The sequence below is a fragment of the Silurus meridionalis genome, chromosome 5 (assembly GCF_014805685.1).
Source record: "Silurus meridionalis isolate SWU-2019-XX chromosome 5, ASM1480568v1, whole genome shotgun sequence".
Taxonomy (NCBI): Eukaryota; Metazoa; Chordata; class Actinopteri; order Siluriformes; family Siluridae; genus Silurus; species Silurus meridionalis.
This window is the reverse complement of record NC_060888.1, coordinates 21,264,946-21,283,100: the sequence shown is the minus strand read 5'-3', so window position 1 is coordinate 21,283,100 and position 18,155 is coordinate 21,264,946. Positions and strand designations below refer to the sequence as shown.

The following is an 18,155-nucleotide window of genomic DNA, read 5'->3' as shown; positions in this document are numbered from 1 at the left end:
CACAATTAGGTTAGCAGTACAAGGTAGCAACATGAGAGGTCCACTAATAGATTCATTGCACTAACAATTGTGCAATAAAACTTCAGTTCTTATGCAGCATGAATAATAGTGATTAGTGAATAGTGTCACTGACAGGAAAAATACTATTAGTATACAGTATGTGTGTAATAATATATTTAATGAATTCACACTCACAAGATGAACAGTCAGTATTTTTTCACTTTGTTTGTCTTGCAAATCATAGCATTATATACATTTTAAAATACGTATTTTAAAAGACTTTAAAAGAGTTCTCATTCATTCTAAAGCATTTAGGCTATACACAGCTCGTTCCCTTTCAGACCTGATTTATCAGGACACAATGTGGTGTATTTAGAAATAATTTATTTATATGTTAAACACCTTTAGAGTTGTTCATATACCAGCTGGCATGTTTTTGACATGGGTAGATCACAGAGGATCCGAATAATTTACAATAGGTGAATAATAGTAAACAACAATAAAACTGTATAGTGCAAATATAAGTAAACACAATAAGTAAGAACAATGTAGCAAGAAAAAAAAAGGCACAGCAAGACAAAAAACAACTTTTTTGATTTTATTAAGTTTATTTGTTTACTGTTTGTCATAGTGTAGGAGAAGATCTTGGTGACTCTCTGCAGGTAACAGCTCCTCCACTGGAACTTAGAAGTCTTCCATATGGAGAGACTGTTACATCCAGCAAGCACCACATCTGAATGTTAAAACTGGCAAATGCATCTTCAAATGCAGATCTAAGATGGAGGTCATCTGGTACACGTGCAATTAAGATTGATACACTTAAAAAAAACACAATTAGAAAAGCTTGGTGTTTTTAGATTCAGATTGACCGAATGCATTATAAATGTTTGCCTTGCTAGATTTATTAAGTTTATGAATTCTGAATTAAGAAGCAAAAACATGGTTACATATGTGTCTCTTTTCTGTGATAGAGCCAACTCACCTTTTTCTAACAATCCTATGAGTTCTGTACCCTCAGTATGTCAAGCACTTGGACAATGAACTTTACCCTCTCCTGTCCCTGTTTCCTTGAAAGCAACAATAAAACAATTTGAACTGAAACACTTTGACCCCCTGTAACAACATGCTTTAAAATGTGTTCAAGAAACGTTTTCAAAAATTTGCGCAACATTCAGATTCACACAGTTTACAAACAAAATATTGGATTGTGCAGAAGTACATTAGAGAGCAAACTATCCGATATATGGTCAAAAAAAAAAAAAAAAAAAGATTATGTATTTCCACTGTAAAATTTACAATAAACAGTCTCAACACAAACAAATCTTTTATCATCTACTTTACAAAAACTTTATCATTTTTTTCTACACACACATTTCCAATGGAACAAATGACCTGTTCTTATCAGTTCTACTCTAATAAGATAGGATATACCTTTATTCGTCCCACAGTGGGAAAATTTTTATAATAATAGTAATATAAGCTACTTACAGTATTCACAGTTTCTATTGATTTTAAAATGTACAACATAAAATTCAAGATGTGATCAGAGCAAATGACTTTTAGTGGTAAAAATCTTGAAAGAAAGGCAAAAGTCAAAATCAAAAGGATAGACATTACCTGCAACACCTTTGACAGGCAGCACGAAGTGTGCTGTCTTGAGTTCCTTATTGCCTGTTAGCTGTGTGCTGCAGTGGTTAGTAGATTATTACACATACATACGATAAATAAGTAACAAGCCCCACTCCCTATACTGTATCCGGTTTACAGATTTTATAATAAATACTTTAAACCTTGCTGAATTCACCAGTCTGATTGATCCGAAATTGTTTCATTTTTTATGTTCCTTTATAAATAAACCGTTCAACAGTACAAAGTTTACACTATTGCACTCATTCTTATACAAAATCATTTCTATTTTAAGAACTGATTTGTAAGGGTTTGCATGGTCAACACTCATCATAATTCAAAACTGGGCCTATTTTACTTCCATTGAAGAGAAATTGCAATGCTACAGGATACAATTAACTGTTGTACAATTTACTGCTTTCTTGAGTTTGGGGAAGAACTACATTTGAGTGTGGTGGTCACAGGGGTTATGAAACCCTGCTCCAAAGCAGGCTTACTGCTGTTATCCCCACATCATGGTGCCAAACGTGTCACACTGCAAATATGTAATTAAGGGATTATAGTACCCAGGATGAATTGTTAGGCCTGGGTAAAATACGAGCAACAGTGTAAAATAGTGTGAAACACTTTTACCCAGAATTCTGTTTGCCCAGGATAAAATATTTCTAGTGTGAAAAGCACTATAGGTGAATAATTTCCTCATACAATATGCCCTTTGTTTTACTCCTTACTAACCCTGTGTTAGTTTTAGTGTTAGTGCAAGTCTGCTAAATGCTGTAAATGAAACAGTGTACAGTAATGAAGTAATGTAATTCGTTACTAATCTTAAGTATTTCCATTGGGGGAGACTTCACTTGAACTTCACTACATTTCCAAGTCAAATATCTTACTTTTTGCTTTACTACATTTTGCAAAATTAGTCGTTCCTTTTTATTTGAGTGGATAAAAACTTAAGTGGTCAAGCGCTCAGCAAGCCACCAATCAGTGTGTAGCACGAGCTCTGTTTCGAACTTGTTTTGAGTGCCTTTTGGTGATATTTACTCACTGAAGCACCAACATACAGTCTAGCAGAAAATTTTCAAAGGAATAAATGATGGAAGAAACTCCTGACTCAAACAACACCCATGGCCATTTATGCGATTTATTTTTTTAATTAGTTGAAAAGAAGGTTTTGGCCTCATAATAATTTTATTGGATATCAAGCAGTGTTTGTCTAATTAATATCATTATATTAATAGATCGGTGTGCTGAGATTAACATTAATCTTTTCACATAAAGTTGATTTAGCAAAGAGTCTGTGGCAAAAAATTATAATAGGAACATTATAGCCATAATAAATCATAGTACTTTGGATACCTAAGTACATTTGAGGGCAAATACTTTTGTACTTTTACTCAAGTGAAGGTTTAAAAGGAGCACTTTCACTTTTATTGAAGTCATATCTTACCTACTGTATCTCTACTTTGACCTAAGTACATGGTTTGTGGACTTCATCCACCACTGTGTAAATGTAAATGTTTAGTAGGAAGATTTGTATTTTATATATATATATATATATATATATATATATATATATATATATATATATATGAGGTAACTTATATATATTAAAATGAGGTAACTTAATGAACTACAACTGTATGTTTTCAAACAAAAAAAAACACTGAGCAAATCGTGTTTGGACTTTTTGTCCCTGTACTTTTGCCGTAGTCGTGTGTGGACGGGAGAGCTGCTATGTAAGCAACTGTAACGCTAAACTAGCTAACATGGCTAATAAATAGATTATTACACAAATAAGTGATTAATGTGATATGAACACATTGCACATTTTTGTGTAATGGTTTTGTTTTGGGCTGGTTAGTATATTTTTATGTAACAAGGGGAGTTATATGTGTAAGGCTAGTTGGGCTATGAATTTGAACGTTTGATCACAATGCACAATTTAGCCGGTTGGCTAATCTGCTAGCTGGTGCACTGTCTGTTAGCATGTTTGGGATGAGGAGGTACAGTGAAGTGTGCCATCAGGGGGACAAAGTGGAACCATTTCGCAGAATTTGCTAACAAAGCATGCATGAGGCTTCATTAGCTATCCAGTGTGTATGTTTAGCTAGATTTTACAGTGCACTGCAGAAAGATTAGTTTATTTTGGGTAAAATCATGCCCACACACACACACACACACCCTGCTGCTCGAGATGGCTCTAAAACATAGCAATGTGTAATAGGTTATAAACCATATTTTATTTTTCAGTAGAATGGCGGAGTTCACGACGTTAGAAAGCCTTTTGGAGATGGGCTTCAGCAGAAACAGGGCGTAAGTGATCAGTTTTGCTGGTTATCATCCACTGTTTTATTCTATCTGATTCTCCTGCACTAATAATTCACCCCTGTGTTGCTGTGAAAAGGGAGAAGGCTGTAGCACACACTGGCAACCAGGGTATCGAGAGAGCTATGGACTGGTAAGAGGGAATGGGAAAACTCAGCATCATTAGGAGAGTGGGAGAACATCTGGGAGTTTCATTCTCCTCATTGTCTTCCACAGGCTGATGGAACACGAGAACGATCCAGACATAGACGAGCCATACGTGCCACCAAAAGAGAACGTTCTAGGCTCTTCGGAGGAACAGATCCCGGCCGAGCCTGCCTCTGAACTCGGTAAGACCCTTTTGTTCAGTTGTAACAGCCTTGTTTTAAATGTCGGGTCAGAATGTAGGTTTGTTTTACACACATTTAAAAAAAAATAGTGACATTGGGATAAATTAGGCTTTTTGAGACATAGTCTAAAGTCAGAGAATATATTGTTTTGCATTACTTGTTTGTGTCAGATTAATAGAGGTGATACACTGGGATAAACACCATTGGTATATATGATGGTGGAAGTACTTTAGTGTTATCTAGGTTTAGACATAAATTAATAAACGATCATTTTTGTTCACAATTTGCTCTTCAATATTGTTTTCTTTTTGTGATTGAGATGCTTTTTTTTTTTGCTTTTTTTTAAAAGCTGAAGATTTATTCCTCATCATTTCCCCAAATCAGACTAATCATTAATGTATTCATGTTTCTTAAATATATTTGTTTGTTTTCATCGTGTATGAATCCCAGATGCTGAACTAATGGATGAACTGGGAGACGGCAAACGCCCAATGACAGAAGAGGAAAAGAAAGAACAAATTAGAAGGTTGGTGACGTAAAAAGGGACTAAATTTGGTGTAAAAGGGTGTTAACCATGGAAAAGAAATGCTGGTGTGCTGATGCTTTCGACTGATGCTCAGGCTTGAGGAGTTGATGCGGGTGAAGCAGGAGGAGAGGCGAGAGAGGGAGCGGCAGGATGAGGTGGAGAGGGAGAAACAGAGGAGGAAACAGGGCCAGGAGCTGCAGCAGGTCCGACAGAAGCTGCAGGATGACGAAATGAAGCAACTGGCTGAACAACGCAGGAGAGAGAAAATGGAGGACCGAATGGCCAAGTATTGAGAGATATTAAAATGTGTTGGAGATCTTTACAGGGAGGCTTTTCTGTTCTCATTTGGTGTTTTTTTTTTTTTTCCTCCTCAGGCAGAGAGTGAAAGAGAAGATTGCACGTGACAGAGAAGAGCGGGCACGCAAGGTAATTCCTTTTTCCTCTTCCTGTTTTTCCATTTTAGGGTTTATGGTGCTTTTTTCAAACAACATTGTGTATACCTTTATATATATATATACACACACACACACACACACACACACACACACACACACACACACACACACACCAATCAATATATATCCAACAATCCAACGGACTGGGATGCACTGTGTATTCTGACACCTTTCTATCAGAACAAGTAGTAACTTCTTCAATGAGCTACAGTTGCTCGTCTGTTGGATCGGACCACACGGGCTAGCCTTCACTCCCCATGTGTATCAGTGAGCCTCGGCTGCCCACGACCCTCTCGCTGATTCACCACTGTTCCTTTCTTGGACCACTTGTAAAGTATATTGAGCACTGCAGACCAGGAACACCACACAACAGCTGCAGTTTTGGAGATGCTCTGACCCAGTTGTCTAGCTTGCCCATTTTTCCTGCATCTAACACATCAACTTTGAGGACAAAATGTCTACTTCCTGCATAATGTATCCCACCCACAAACAGGTGCCATGATGAAGAGATAATCGTGTTATTTACTCACTAATTTTATAATGTCAATGTTATGCCTGGTGTGTGTTACTTTGTTATGAAATGTAATTCTGAACTTTGCAGCCGCTCGCGGCTTCTCGCAAACTATCAGATTTTTCGCGAGTTACTCTTCGTCCGGTTCCAAACGAAAAGTCACCGACTATTGAGGTCGCGAGTGTCGAGGTTCCAATGTACAAATATCAAATTCTTGCTAAATATTTGTTTGTTCGTTCATTGTTTGGTGATCCCAGTAGCGCACGCATCACTATTAAACACATTGTTGCCTTTTTATACTACTGGCTGAATAAATGTCTCTTCTTCTCACAGTATGGAGGCGGCTCTTCAAGTAGCTCTTCCTTGACATCTCCTTCTTCTGAGGCCACTCCTCAGTCACCTGCTGAGAACCAGGGCCCACCCCCAGCCAAGAAAGACTATGATGAATGTCGGATACAGGTTAGACTTTTCTCTTTACAGTAGGTTAGTGTCTGTAACGTGTCTGACGTCGCTCTCCCCCTCTCCTGCGTTAGGTTCGTCTATTAGACGGCTCTGCGCTGATGGCGGTCTTTAAGGCCCAGGAGCCTCTGGCTGCAGTGCGAGTGTACGTACAGATGAACAGTTCCGAGGGCGAAGACTTTACCCTCCTGTCCCCGTACCCCCGGCGCGTCTACTCAGAACTAGACATGGAGAAACCTCTACGTGAGCTTGGTAAGGAAAAATTAATACAGGATGTGGAATTGAATGTGTGGCACTGACATGTATTCATTTAGAAATAGCGCTGTTTTTGAATGACCTGGTGTGTTTTTATTGATCAGCATCACCTTTTATAGTAGTTTATGTATAAAATTATTTAGTCCGCAGCTTTTCTACAGTTTATTAAAAGGTAAGGTGATTTCTACATATATACCATATAAGGAACTTCAGTGGTCTTGATTTTCAGGAGAAAAGCATCAATGCTGTTGTAGTAGATGAACCAGAACTAGAGGAAGGGTTTGTATTTGTGCCAGTAGCCAAGAGGTGCACAAAATATATATACAGCGAGGTAATAAATGAAAGGACGGTTGTGCAGAATGAGTGATGAGCATAATGATTACAGATGCCTTCAGACAGATGTGCTGAAGCCATTTGCTGGCTTTGGTTTGAGCCAGCTTCTCCTCTTACAGGAAGAAATTCTTCAGACTGATCAGCTTTATCAATTGTATGATGAAAAATTTTGTCCTGAATTTCGTGGTAGGTTTCACCTATCACAAGTAACCAAAGCTCCAGGATAATTGAACACCTGGGGGGTTTTGGACAGTGTTACAACCATGCTTTCCAGCATCAGCGACATCATTAAAACATTAGCAGAGAGAATCTTCTGGAAGAGCATTAATTATCCTTTCATCACGGTCTCATGCTTATAGCAGGATTTATAAAAGCTATTGTGAGGGCTTCTTATGGTTCAACACTTCACAAAGTGATTTTCTTTTGTTTTGCCCATCTTATATACAAATCTGACCTTCATACAACAACAAAATAAAGCCAATATAACTTAGAGCACGCCACTAAAATACAGGTTTGCAACCTAAAGCAAGAAATGCATGGCATGTTGATCCCAGAAGGGATGTCAAGAGCCAATCACTTTTGTTCAGTTCAGTGGTCACATTGTTTTATATCCCAGGCCCATTTTTATTAAAGGAATAGTGTTTGTTTTTTTAGTTAGAAGATTTTCAGTGGCTTTCATTGCTTACACGTCTTGTTTTCCTTTTTTCTCAGGTTTGGTGCCTTCTGCTGTACTTGTGGTAACCAAGAAGTAAAGTCAAATGAGTTTTATCCACGTTCTTCCACTCCTTCTTATATGACCAACAGAAGACGCAATGGCTTACAGTCATGGACTGGATTTATACAGGTCATTTAAACAAACACAATGACTGTGGCTACTACACAACAATAAAACATTCACACCTACCACAACAAAAAAATAAGTGAACATACACACTCGAGTTCTCATCTTTCTTTCAGTGATTCTGCTATGTATTATTTCTTGACGTTTGAATTTTTTTTTGGCCTGTGGCCCCAATGTAAATAAAAACACACTCAACCTTTACAGTTGCTACAAAACAATTTAGTCGTGAATGAGCCGCTCAAAGACTTCAAGCGAGCAATTTTAAAATAGACATCTTTATTCATGAACAAAAATAAAAACAACAGCATAAAAAGACAAATGTCGGTAAGCATGATATATAGAAACATACAGGATGCCTGGTAGGCGTGGCAGGTGAAAACAGGAAATGCTGTTGCAATTAAAAAAAGGTGAAATAATGACTTTAAAAAACTCGATGTTCCCAGGCATGTACACTGAACAACATCTACGTAACGAAGCCTTGTGTATAAAGTGATCTGCTCCTCATACACACAAAGCATTAAACAGTAAATACATTTCTGTTCATTACACTTCTCCTTGTAACGTTTCCTGTTCTGAACGTTTGACCTCACACCATTTTAGATTAAGAGAAAAATTATAAAAGACGATATTTTAACGATACAATACATCGAGACAGCAGTGTCGCGCAGACAACATGGGCAGCTATTCAAAAATAAATCAGATTTCAGCTTGTAATGAAAACCAACAGCACTTAAGTAAACGTGTACAGGAGGGGTGTTACTGCTTGAGATTTTAATTGTATGAGAGGTTAGTGTAAAAATAGGAATTTCCAGACAATTTATGGAATCACTATTTTTACACACACGGGATAACTGCTTGATGCAGATGTGTACAGTTGTGACAAGTTAAAAGCTTAGAAAAATGGGTTTAGAATATATGTGTTGTGATATGGGGGGGGGGGCGCAATACATAGATAGACATATTCCAATGCAAATATAACTCCGTCTGTGTCCAGAAGCACAAAAACCCAGGCTGAAAAAGTTACCACGGGATGTGAATTAACGCTGGAAATTAGCCTTCCATCAAAACACTGAGACGAACGGATCATCACACTTCCATTACCTGCCTACCTCTGGCCATGTGCTGAATGTGACGCACATTCCGCCACGGGCAAGAAAGGTGTTGCGCTATGTTGTGGCCCTGCACACAGACCCGTCTAACCCCTAACTGGGAGGGTAGTACTGGCTGTACTGGTTCCAGGGGTTGGAATAGCCACTGTATCCTCCGTACTGCTGTTGCTGAAAATGAAAAGGATGAAAAGTTTGCCAACAGCACCAGAGTAGCTAAGATTTATTTGGTGCATTAAAAGCTAATGAAAAGCAAAAGCATTATTATTTCTAAATAAGACCATTTCATTTTGATCATGTCACTGAATTTCCAATTTGACAATTATGCACAATCTTGAATACAATACAAGTAAAAAATAAAGAAAGAAAAAGGTGTAAAATGTAAATGAAAAGAACGCAATCTATTGCAAATCTCATAAACCCATATTATATTTACAACAATATACAAAACTGAATGCATGAACTGAGAAAATGGAGAAGTTTAATAAAAAAAAAAATACGGCGATTTTGGAATTTGTTGGCCACAACAAAAAAAAATGGACGGGGCAACGAATGTCTGGAAAAGGTACGTTTTATTAAAATTAAACAGTTGATTGACAACAGGACAGTAAGATGATAATATATGGTATAAATCATGTAAATCTAAGAAATTCACAATCTCAGAAATAAAGATGGGCAGAGCTTTCAAATAATCTGGAGGAATCTGCACATGGGAGACGTTAAGCTTTTATCGTCAAGCACCTGGGACCATCTCGCTTGTTCTGCGCATCTCTGATGGTATGGGAAGCTCAGCATATACAAGATTTAAATCCAGGTATGTGTTTTTTTCCAGGAAAGAACTTGCATATTTGAGCAAGACAGTGTTAACTGCTTACTAAACTTTCTTTCGGCTTCTCCCATTAGGGGTCGCCACAGCGGACCATTCGCATGTTTGATTTGGCACGTTTTTACGCTGGATGCCCTTCCTAACGCAACCCTCCCCATGTATCTGGGCTTGGGACCGGCACTAAGGCTTGTGCAACCCTAATGGCTGGGGTTGGTTCCCTGACTGGGGATCGAACCCGGGCCGCAGCGGTGAGAGCGCCGCAACCTAACCACTAGACCACCAGGGAACCTTTTAAACAATGTTAATTGCTTACTGCATTTATATATTTATATATATATATATATATATATATATATATATATATATATATATATATATATATATATATATAAAAAGTATGCGTTTGTAGTGAAGGAGTCTGGGGGCTGAACTGGCCTGTCTGCTGTCTAGTCCTTCCACCGTTTGAAAACATTTGGTGCATCATGAAACACAAAATACAACAAAGAACACCCAGAACTGTTGAGCAGCTAGAATCATGTAGCAGACACATGGGACTGTCATACATTCTTCTTCCAAAACTAGCAACTGGTCTCCTCAGTTCCCAGATGAATACGGACAGAAAGACAGATGTCACAAAGTGGTAATTTTTTACTTTTTTAGACTTTTTGCAGCCATCAAATTCCAAATGACCTTGTTTTTTTTTTCCTTTAAAAAGGTATATATTCACAATTTGAACAATTCTTTTAGTTTTATTATGAATAGAATATGGATTTATGAGATTTACAAATCATTGAGTTCTGTTTGCAATTATTTTTATATTATGATTATAATTATTATTATTTACAGTTTGCATATTGTCCCAACTTTTTGGGAATCATGGTTTTATGATCAAATACACACAAAGCAAAGCTCAATCCTGCATACCTGATACCAGTTGCTGTAGTTTCCATACCCACTCATATCTCCACCCATCACTGGAGGAGGAGGAACAGGGGGCACAGCTTGTTGAGATGCTGCTGTGACAGAGTCATCGTCCATTTTAGCCATTTTCTCCGGCTCGTCGCTGTCACTAAATCGCCCAAAAAATACAAAAATACAAAAAAAACCTGTGAAGCACTTAAAAAAAGAAATGATAAAACATGAAAAAAGTTGACATTTCGAGTTTGTTTTTGTTTTTCCCCCTTACCCGTTTTCTGCTTCACGCTTATTTGCACCAAGTTCATTTAGAAGCTTCTGGTGTTCCTCGTAGATACTCAGCACACTGCAAAGACAAACACAACAACAATCAGCTACATAAGAACAGTGAACACAAGCATGCTGTTACTCAAGACTTTGTGGGTACTGATGTGCCGTGTAACCAGAACATTAAGATATACAGTGTTTCCATAAACTCCGTGCTCACACTGACACTGATCTAATGTGATGTAGAGGCCTGAATTCAGTGATTTACAATAAGATCTGATATTCCCAGTAACAGACTAAAATTAATATGCAATTTGGGAATAATTTCCCTTTTTCCCCCCCTTGAGTCTTGGAAACATTTGGTGTTATATATATATATATATATATATATATATACACACACACACATACACACACATATACACACACTCCTACTTGCTCGTGAGTAAATAGATAAAGCTTGCTGTAATGAATTCCCCAAAACAGATGCCAGAAATAATGAAATGTGTAACTGTTACTAGTAGAGAGAAATGCACTTTGTTTTTTTTCCATCTAAAGTTTCAGTGGGAAGAGTTCAGATTAAGATCACATATGGTTTTAAACAGATTGTACTTTGCCTGTGTGGATATCACACTAGCACTACCAGTAAAACCATGGCAACTGGCAGACAACTAAAGACAGAAATGCCCACACGATGACATGCCATGCGGCAGAAAATACTGTCTGGATAGAACTACGAGCTTACCACCACCACAGGTATCAACAACGTAATATGGTTATTGAAGATAAATGTATACACACAGTATATCAATCAACGGCTCGCCTTATAACCTGGATGAAATCGTTTCTCATCATTATCATAACCTGAATAACGTCTGACCTTTGCACTGTAGTCCCAAAATCCTCAGCAAACTGCAGGCCCCTCTGTGAGAAAAGGATCTTGCTATCTGATGAGAGAGGTGCAGCTAAAGCTTTGCTCACACACTGCTGGACTCCACCTCCGTTGAGCCGCAAATCTCCGGACAGCTCCAGGTCCAGCAGATTCAGGTAGAGCTTACTGTTGTCCTGCATGCAGACACAGCAAATGTACTGCCAAACTGTGAGAATGAAAAACTACTCGATCAGAGATACGCAAGATTACATACCGGACTAATCTCAATGGCTTCTTGCAGCACAGCCCGAGCCCGTGATGGATTCCTGCCTAATTTGTGAAGGAACCGGGCCAGTTTGATGGAATAAAACGCATGAAGGTGCGGCTTGTCTTTATTCTCCTCAACTGTCTCCTTTAGCAATGACTCCGCCTTGTCCAGACGGCCCGCCCTTCTCTCCAGACCCACCCTCCGGAGTCGCACCATGGCCAGGCCAGGCATAGTCTTCTCTAGAGCTTCTAGGATACGCTGTGCCTCCAAGCTATTACCTGCAAGGAACATGTTGCAAAACTAAATAGATATGTATACATTCATTTATCTTCATCGATTAACACAAATATATACACACAGTATGTCACAAAAGTGAGTACGCCCCTCACATTTAGCAACCATTTTATTACATCCACTCAAGGGAAAATACTATAGAAATGAAACTTGGATATATTATAGTGTGTCAATGTGCAGCTTGTATAGCAGTACAGATTTACTGTCCTCTGAAAATAACTCAAGATAAAGCCATTAGTGTCAAATTAGCTGGCAACAAAAGTGAGTACACCCTGAGTGATAACAGCTGTACATCCTGTAACCATGCAAAGCCACACGTCCTGTTAATCATTGACAGAACCATATAAATTTGTCTATCTTGTATTAGAGCAGCTAAAATTTGGTGCTTCAAGTACAATTCTCTCATACTGACCCCTGGATGTTCAGCGTGGCACCTCATGGAAAAGAACTCTCTCAGGATTTGAGAATTAGAATTTTTGCTCTCCACAAAGATGGCCTGGGCTATAAGAAGATCTGTAACTTGGGTTACAGTACAGTGTTCAGGGTCATACAGATGTTTTCCAAAACGGGTTCTACTGGGAAAAGGCCTCGCATGAGACTAATGATATAACTAAGATAAACTTGGTTGAATCCGATGGTGTCCAGCATGTGTGGTAACACCCTGGCAAGACCTTGTGTCTTACAGTCTACAGTGAAGCATGGTGGTGGTAGCATCATGGTCAGGGGCTGCATGAGTGCTGCTGGTACTGGGGAGCTGCGGTGCATGGAGGGAAACATGGATTCCAACATGGACTCCCTTCAGAAACAGCAGTTTTCCAACATAATAAAACTAACACACACTGAGCAAGGTGAAGATGATGGAGTGGCTAAGTATGTCTCCAGTCCTGAACCCTATTGAGCACCTATGGATCATCCTTAAACAGAAGGTGGAGAAGTGCCATGTGCCAAACATCCTGCAGCTCTGTGATGTCATTATGGAGGAGTGGAAGAGGATCCCAGTAACAACCTGTGCAGCTCTGGCGAATTCCATGCCCAGGTGGATCAAGGCAGTGTTAGAAATCAATTTTGCTCACACAAAATATTGACACTTTTGACACGTTCACTTAGGGTGTACTCACTTTTTTTGGCAGTTATTTAGACAATAATGGCTGCATGTCGAGTTATTTTCAGAGGACAGTAAATCTGTACTACTAACGGCAGTATAACGGTTTAACGGCACATTTTTTACAAGAATATTTTGTTTTTGTGCTCTATGTTGAGTTTGTGGCACGTTTTCGACAGCCCAAAAGTTACATAATGTCACAATTGCACATTGTTTCTCCTCACCGTTTCTTTCCTCAAACATTGCCCACTGCAAGTGAAAACTGTGCTTGTATGGCAGATGGATTTCGCAAGCTCGTCGATATACACTGCGTGCCTCCTCCAGACTGCGTGGCTCTAGATACCGTGTATACTACAACACACAAACAAAAACAATCTAAGAACGAGTGCCAAGCTGAAACAAACTAATTTTCATCCACACATGCTCAGTTTGCCTTTTTGTACCTTATCCCAAAACTCCTCGTAGAGTGCGCAGGCAATGAGGCAGCGCTCAAATAAAATCTGCACTCTCCCATGGCCAGCGATGCTCTCTTTAACCTCTGAACCCTCCTGACCTTCCACATCTGTACTCTCTGTGACTGCATGTGCTGCCTCAGCTTCAGCGATCTCCCAGTCCAGGTACGTGTGCCAAGCTTTCAGCTGGGTTTGGTCCATAGGCTTCACGTGGAAATATGGCCTCTTAATCTGACACAGGAAAAACAACATTACTGAGAATAGTTTTTTCATCAGGAAAGAGAGACTGTAATTCCATAAGCTCTTACCCCATCTTCATAGTTCCATCGCTTCCTGACCTCAGCCTCATTCTGCTGATACGCTTCCTCTCTGCTGGCCAAAATCAGCTCCTGCATTTTCTGCACTGCTTCTTCCTGCATTCAAAAAAAAAACATAAAACGCTATACAATCTGACCTGCTTGAATGTTTTTGTAGAACAGTTGTCACAAGAAAGGTAGTTTATCAGGAAACTGGTAAGTGAGACCTTAAAAGGTTTCCAAGGAACACCTGGGAGGATTTTAATACATTTTAGGTAAAGGGCTTTTTTTGGTAAATATAATCTAGTGCACAAAGACTCAAACACTATTGGTTAAAGTAATGTTGATAATGACCTGGATCAAAACATTAGCAATGTCACAGATATTACTTTTTAAATGATCAAATATTATGACTCGCTTCTCAACCAGACAACGTGAATATACACCGATCAGGCATAACATTATGACCATCTGTCTAATATTGTGGTCCGCTTTTGCTGCCAAAACAGTCCTGACGCATCAAATATTAACAGCATTAACTTTCCAGCATTTTGAGCTACAGTAGCACAAGCCAGCTTTTGCTCCCCACGTGCACCAATAGGCCTTGGACGGCCCTGAACCTGTCGCCGGTGTCTCCTTGGACCACTTTTGATAGATACTGACCACTGCAGACCAGGAACAGCCTACAAGAGCTGCAGTTTGGGAGATGCTCTGAACCAGTGGTCTAGACAACACAGTTTGGCTCTTGAATGATGTGTGTTTATCCCTGATGAGTAGCCATGGCAACTGTGGCAAGGAAAAACTCCCTTAGATGTTATGAGGAAGAAACATTGAGAGGAACCAGACTCAAAAGGGAAACCCATCCTAAATTGGGTGACATAGGCAGTCATCCCTAATACATTTACATGAATCTCAGCACATATATAAAACCATCTGATTCATTTAATTAAACTGCAGGTCCATTACCGAATCTGTGCCATCATCTGCGGCAACCTCCTCCCCAGGCGGCCTCTCTTCTTCCTCACCAGCTACAACATCGGCTTCCTCTTTCTTAGCCTGAATCTGATTCTGTCTGTACTCCGTCTGCACCTTCTCGTATTCCTCAGGGCTCAGCACATCGCGGAGGGGACTGGATGTTAAATGAGTCTTTAATCTGCAGGAACAGAAATGGAATCATTTACATCAGTCTTAAGACTCTCCAGCACAACACTCATTTTCTTAAGGACTGTGAAAGCAAAAAAGACAGAAAAGCAAAATTGTGATATTTTGGAGATCTGAATTTTGTAGTGCTGAATTGCAGGTGTTTGACAGTTTACCAATAAGGCTTTGGGTGATAAATTCAGCTGCATCTATATATGAAGGGGGGAAAAAAAGATCACAAAATATGATAGTGAGAAGAAATATCAGCAAGTTCTCACAAATCTGTGTGTTTGTATGCGGATTTGTGTCTCAAAGTGAACAGCTGTGCAAACAACCCTCGTAAATCCTTCTTCACTTGTGCAGACATACTTCTCATAGTGGGTGCTGTAGAGCTGGGTGGGCACTCTCATCACACGGTCATACACTGCAGTCATGGCTCTCAGGTCTCCCTGTTCTTTCTCCCACTCAGCGTATAGGTCCCACAGGCGGTCTGAGTGCCAGTCCCAGCCTGCTGCTGCCAGAGCATCCTCAAACACACTGTGGAACAAAGACAGGATGCACAACCAGACCATAGAAAAACAACCCAGATGTATAGAATCCTAATCAAATTAAAAGAGCAGAAGAAATTAAGTTACCTGCGAATGCGCTGCGTCGACTCTGGAATGTTCATATTCAATGTGCCAAGCAGGAGGTTAATATAATGTATCCACAGATCCACGCTGAGAGGGATTACAGTCAGTCCTTGCACACACACCTGCAAATAAATATCAATGTGCTATTATTTAATGCACACTTTTCGGTTTGTGCTTTTATTAACTGACCTGAAGCCAGTTTATCAAAATTAGGGAGTGGGGATTTATACGGTACATGAACAACTTTATTCTTGGACCAGTCCTTATAAATAGCAAAATGCATTCAAAATCAAAGTATGATTTTTTTTTACGTTTAAAGCCTGTGACTACGAGGACAGAACTGTTAAGACGGAGTCCAAAGAAGAGTGAAGCATTTCAAAATATATGAGTCAATTAGTTCATTATATTTCTTTACTAATACATCTAACATCATTGTACTAACATCATTGTAGGGCCTGTTTTAAAAGTCTCATAGAACATTCAGAGCTTCATTTTTTAAGGCATTTAGGTAAATACTGACAACAATGCAGTTATATTTTAAATTGTAAACTAATAGAGACTCTTTTGTAAAGAACATTTTTACTATGGTGCCTTTGAATTTGAATAATTATACTGCTTTAAACTATAAATTATAGCATGAAAAACTCCTGTCTATTTAACTGTGTATATCAATGTTTTATGCCCCATCGTCTTTACTGCATTCCACACCTCCTCAGCCTTGTCATTATGTCCCGCTCGCCTTTCCAAGTCGGCATACTTCTTCCAGTAGCCATAGCATAGCGGATATCTCACCAGGAACGCATTCAAGGCCTGACGGGATGCTCTTAAATGACCCTGCAACAGAATAAACGTTTTAATAGAAACTGCATTTAATTAATGCCCAACCGCATCGAATAACGCTGAAACAAACTGCCTGTAATCTTTTTTCTCCAACAATATCACAGAGATTTCTTTTTGTTTTTTACTTTACTGCATAATTTTTAGAAAATAAACCAACTAATTTCAGTGTTCCCTTAATAAACTCACTTGGTAGCAATGTTTCTCCTCACCTCTTGTTCACAGTACTGTAGTAAATCAGTCCAGCTGTTGAAATCCTGTGGGTTGTCGTTCACCAGTTTCCACTGTCTTTCAAAATCCACCGGAAGTTCTCGCTCCTCCGTGTCCTCTTCTCCAGTCACTGGACGTGTGTCGTAGGCTAATGGTTGATCTGACATGTCTGTTCCTCCCATGTCTTCTGATACTCCTAAATCAGGCTGTGGAACATTAGTGACCTCAGGGGCTTCACACTCTGGAAGTATGACAAATAATTCATTTATAGCATCATTTCAAACCGTTTAGATTGATAAACAAGTAAGTAATAAAGCCTGTCTTTATTATATGGCCAAACTGCAGCTTATGCAATTGAATGCTTCTCAACTTTGTGGCAACAGTTTGGCTATGCTGGTCACGTGTGCACAATTTTGTACACCACTTTAAGATCCACAAAGTTACTGAGCAACGTAAGAAGTATGAAGATGGGTTTTTGGACTATAATTAATATCAACGGATTGATACAGTGGCCTAAAATTGCAATTTGCAAGTCTGGTTCCTCTCATGATTTCTTCCTCATACCTTTGCTGGGAGTTTTTTTTCCTTGCCATTGTTACCACTGGCTCACTCTTTTAGGGTAAATTTATAGGCATTAACATATAAAAACAAATTGTATAACCTATGTATCTCTGTAAAGCTGCTTTGGGTCAATCTCCATAAAACACTGAACGTATTTCTAACTTTAGACTGAAAGTGCTTTAGGGTTTCGTCTTTCTAATATCGTCCACATTTGATAAGTCTGTCAACAACACTGGCTCTGTAATCAACGTGTTTTGTACCTTCAGAATTCAAAGTAATCTTGAATCATAAATGTACCAGCTTGTGTTTTTATGTTTTTAATCTAGGATATGAAATAGTCGAAAAAGGAAACAAGCTTTCTGACCAAGCATCAAAAAATATGAAAGCTAAGCTAGCTTGTTAGCTAGCAAACCGAAATACATACCCAACAGATAAATAAACAAAACGATCAAAGGTCAAAGATTTAATTAACACATGAAAAAAAACAAGATTTTTAAACTTTATTTTAAAAAAAAAGATGTGTAACAATATATTTAAATGTTCAACCTGACGGGTTCGTGAAATCTCCGTTGTCACTGAATTCTTCTGCAACTTCAGTCGCCATAACCAGCGGTAACTGACGTCATCTATGTGCGACCGCTTGGTTTGTGTAAGCGCCGTTGCCGGCCTTTTATTTGTCTTTTAATACAATGTGTATATTTGTGTGAACCTTTTTATC

General features: G+C 38.9%; 2 protein-coding genes across 5 annotated transcripts; one reads left to right on the top strand and one right to left on the bottom strand.

The window, feature by feature from the left end:
* Positions 1-3,283: 3,283 nt before the first annotated feature.
* On the top strand, positions 3,284-7,861 carry ubxn1 (UBX domain protein 1). 4 transcript variants are annotated; one of them, XM_046849578.1, is made up of 10 exons: positions 3,284-3,362; positions 3,877-3,939; positions 4,031-4,084; positions 4,168-4,280; positions 4,731-4,806; positions 4,901-5,092; positions 5,181-5,232; positions 6,106-6,231; positions 6,306-6,483; positions 7,531-7,861. In XM_046849578.1, the coding sequence occupies exons 2-10, from the start codon at positions 3,881-3,883 to the stop codon at positions 7,569-7,571; spliced, it is 891 nt and encodes a 296-aa protein (XP_046705534.1). In that variant the 5' UTR covers positions 3,284-3,362; positions 3,877-3,880; the 3' UTR covers positions 7,572-7,861. The 4 variants fall into 4 exon arrangements, with proteins under 4 accessions (XP_046705534.1, XP_046705535.1, XP_046705536.1 ...); XM_046849579.1 differs by having other exon boundaries at positions 3,325-3,362; positions 3,880-3,939; XM_046849580.1 differs by lacking the exon at positions 3,284-3,362 and adding an exon at positions 3,366-3,482.
* Positions 7,862-7,916: 55 nt separating this feature from the next.
* Positions 7,917-18,090, bottom strand: si:ch211-114c17.1 (pre-mRNA-processing factor 39). Its single transcript, XM_046849577.1, has 14 exons — positions 17,984-18,090; positions 16,879-17,117; positions 16,538-16,663; positions 15,833-15,951; positions 15,567-15,734; positions 15,024-15,210; positions 14,070-14,174; positions 13,753-13,992; positions 13,534-13,660; positions 11,920-12,191; positions 11,655-11,839; positions 10,779-10,853; positions 10,517-10,661; positions 7,917-8,937 (listed from the first exon to the last, which is right to left on the bottom strand). Exons 1-14 carry the CDS (start codon positions 18,039-18,041, stop codon positions 8,863-8,865), a joined length of 2,121 nt encoding a protein of 706 aa, XP_046705533.1. The 5' UTR covers positions 18,042-18,090; the 3' UTR covers positions 7,917-8,862.
* Positions 18,091-18,155: the final 65 nt, after the last annotated feature.

Excerpts from the sequence above, each read along its gene's own strand:
- ubxn1 (XM_046849578.1), top strand. The coding sequence starts at position 3,881 with ATGGCGGAGTTCACGACGTTAGAAAGCCTTTTGGAGATGGGCTTCAGC. Across the intron at positions 4,807-4,900 it reads AAGAAAGAACAAATTAGAAG|GCTTGAGGAGTTGATGCGGG; the intron begins GTTGGTGACGTA and ends ACTGATGCTCAG. Across the intron at positions 5,233-6,105 it reads GAGAAGAGCGGGCACGCAAG|TATGGAGGCGGCTCTTCAAG; the intron begins GTAATTCCTTTT and ends TTCTTCTCACAG.
- si:ch211-114c17.1 (XM_046849577.1), bottom strand. The coding sequence starts at position 18,041 with ATGGCGACTGAAGTTGCAGAAGAATTCAGTGACAACGGAGATTTCACG. Across the intron at positions 15,211-15,566 it reads TACAGCACCCACTATGAGAA|ATTAAAGACTCATTTAACAT; the intron begins GTATGTCTGCAC and ends CTGTTCCTGCAG. Across the intron at positions 12,192-13,533 it reads AATGTTTGAGGAAAGAAACG|GTAATAGCTTGGAGGCACAG; the intron begins GTGAGGAGAAAC and ends TGTTCCTTGCAG.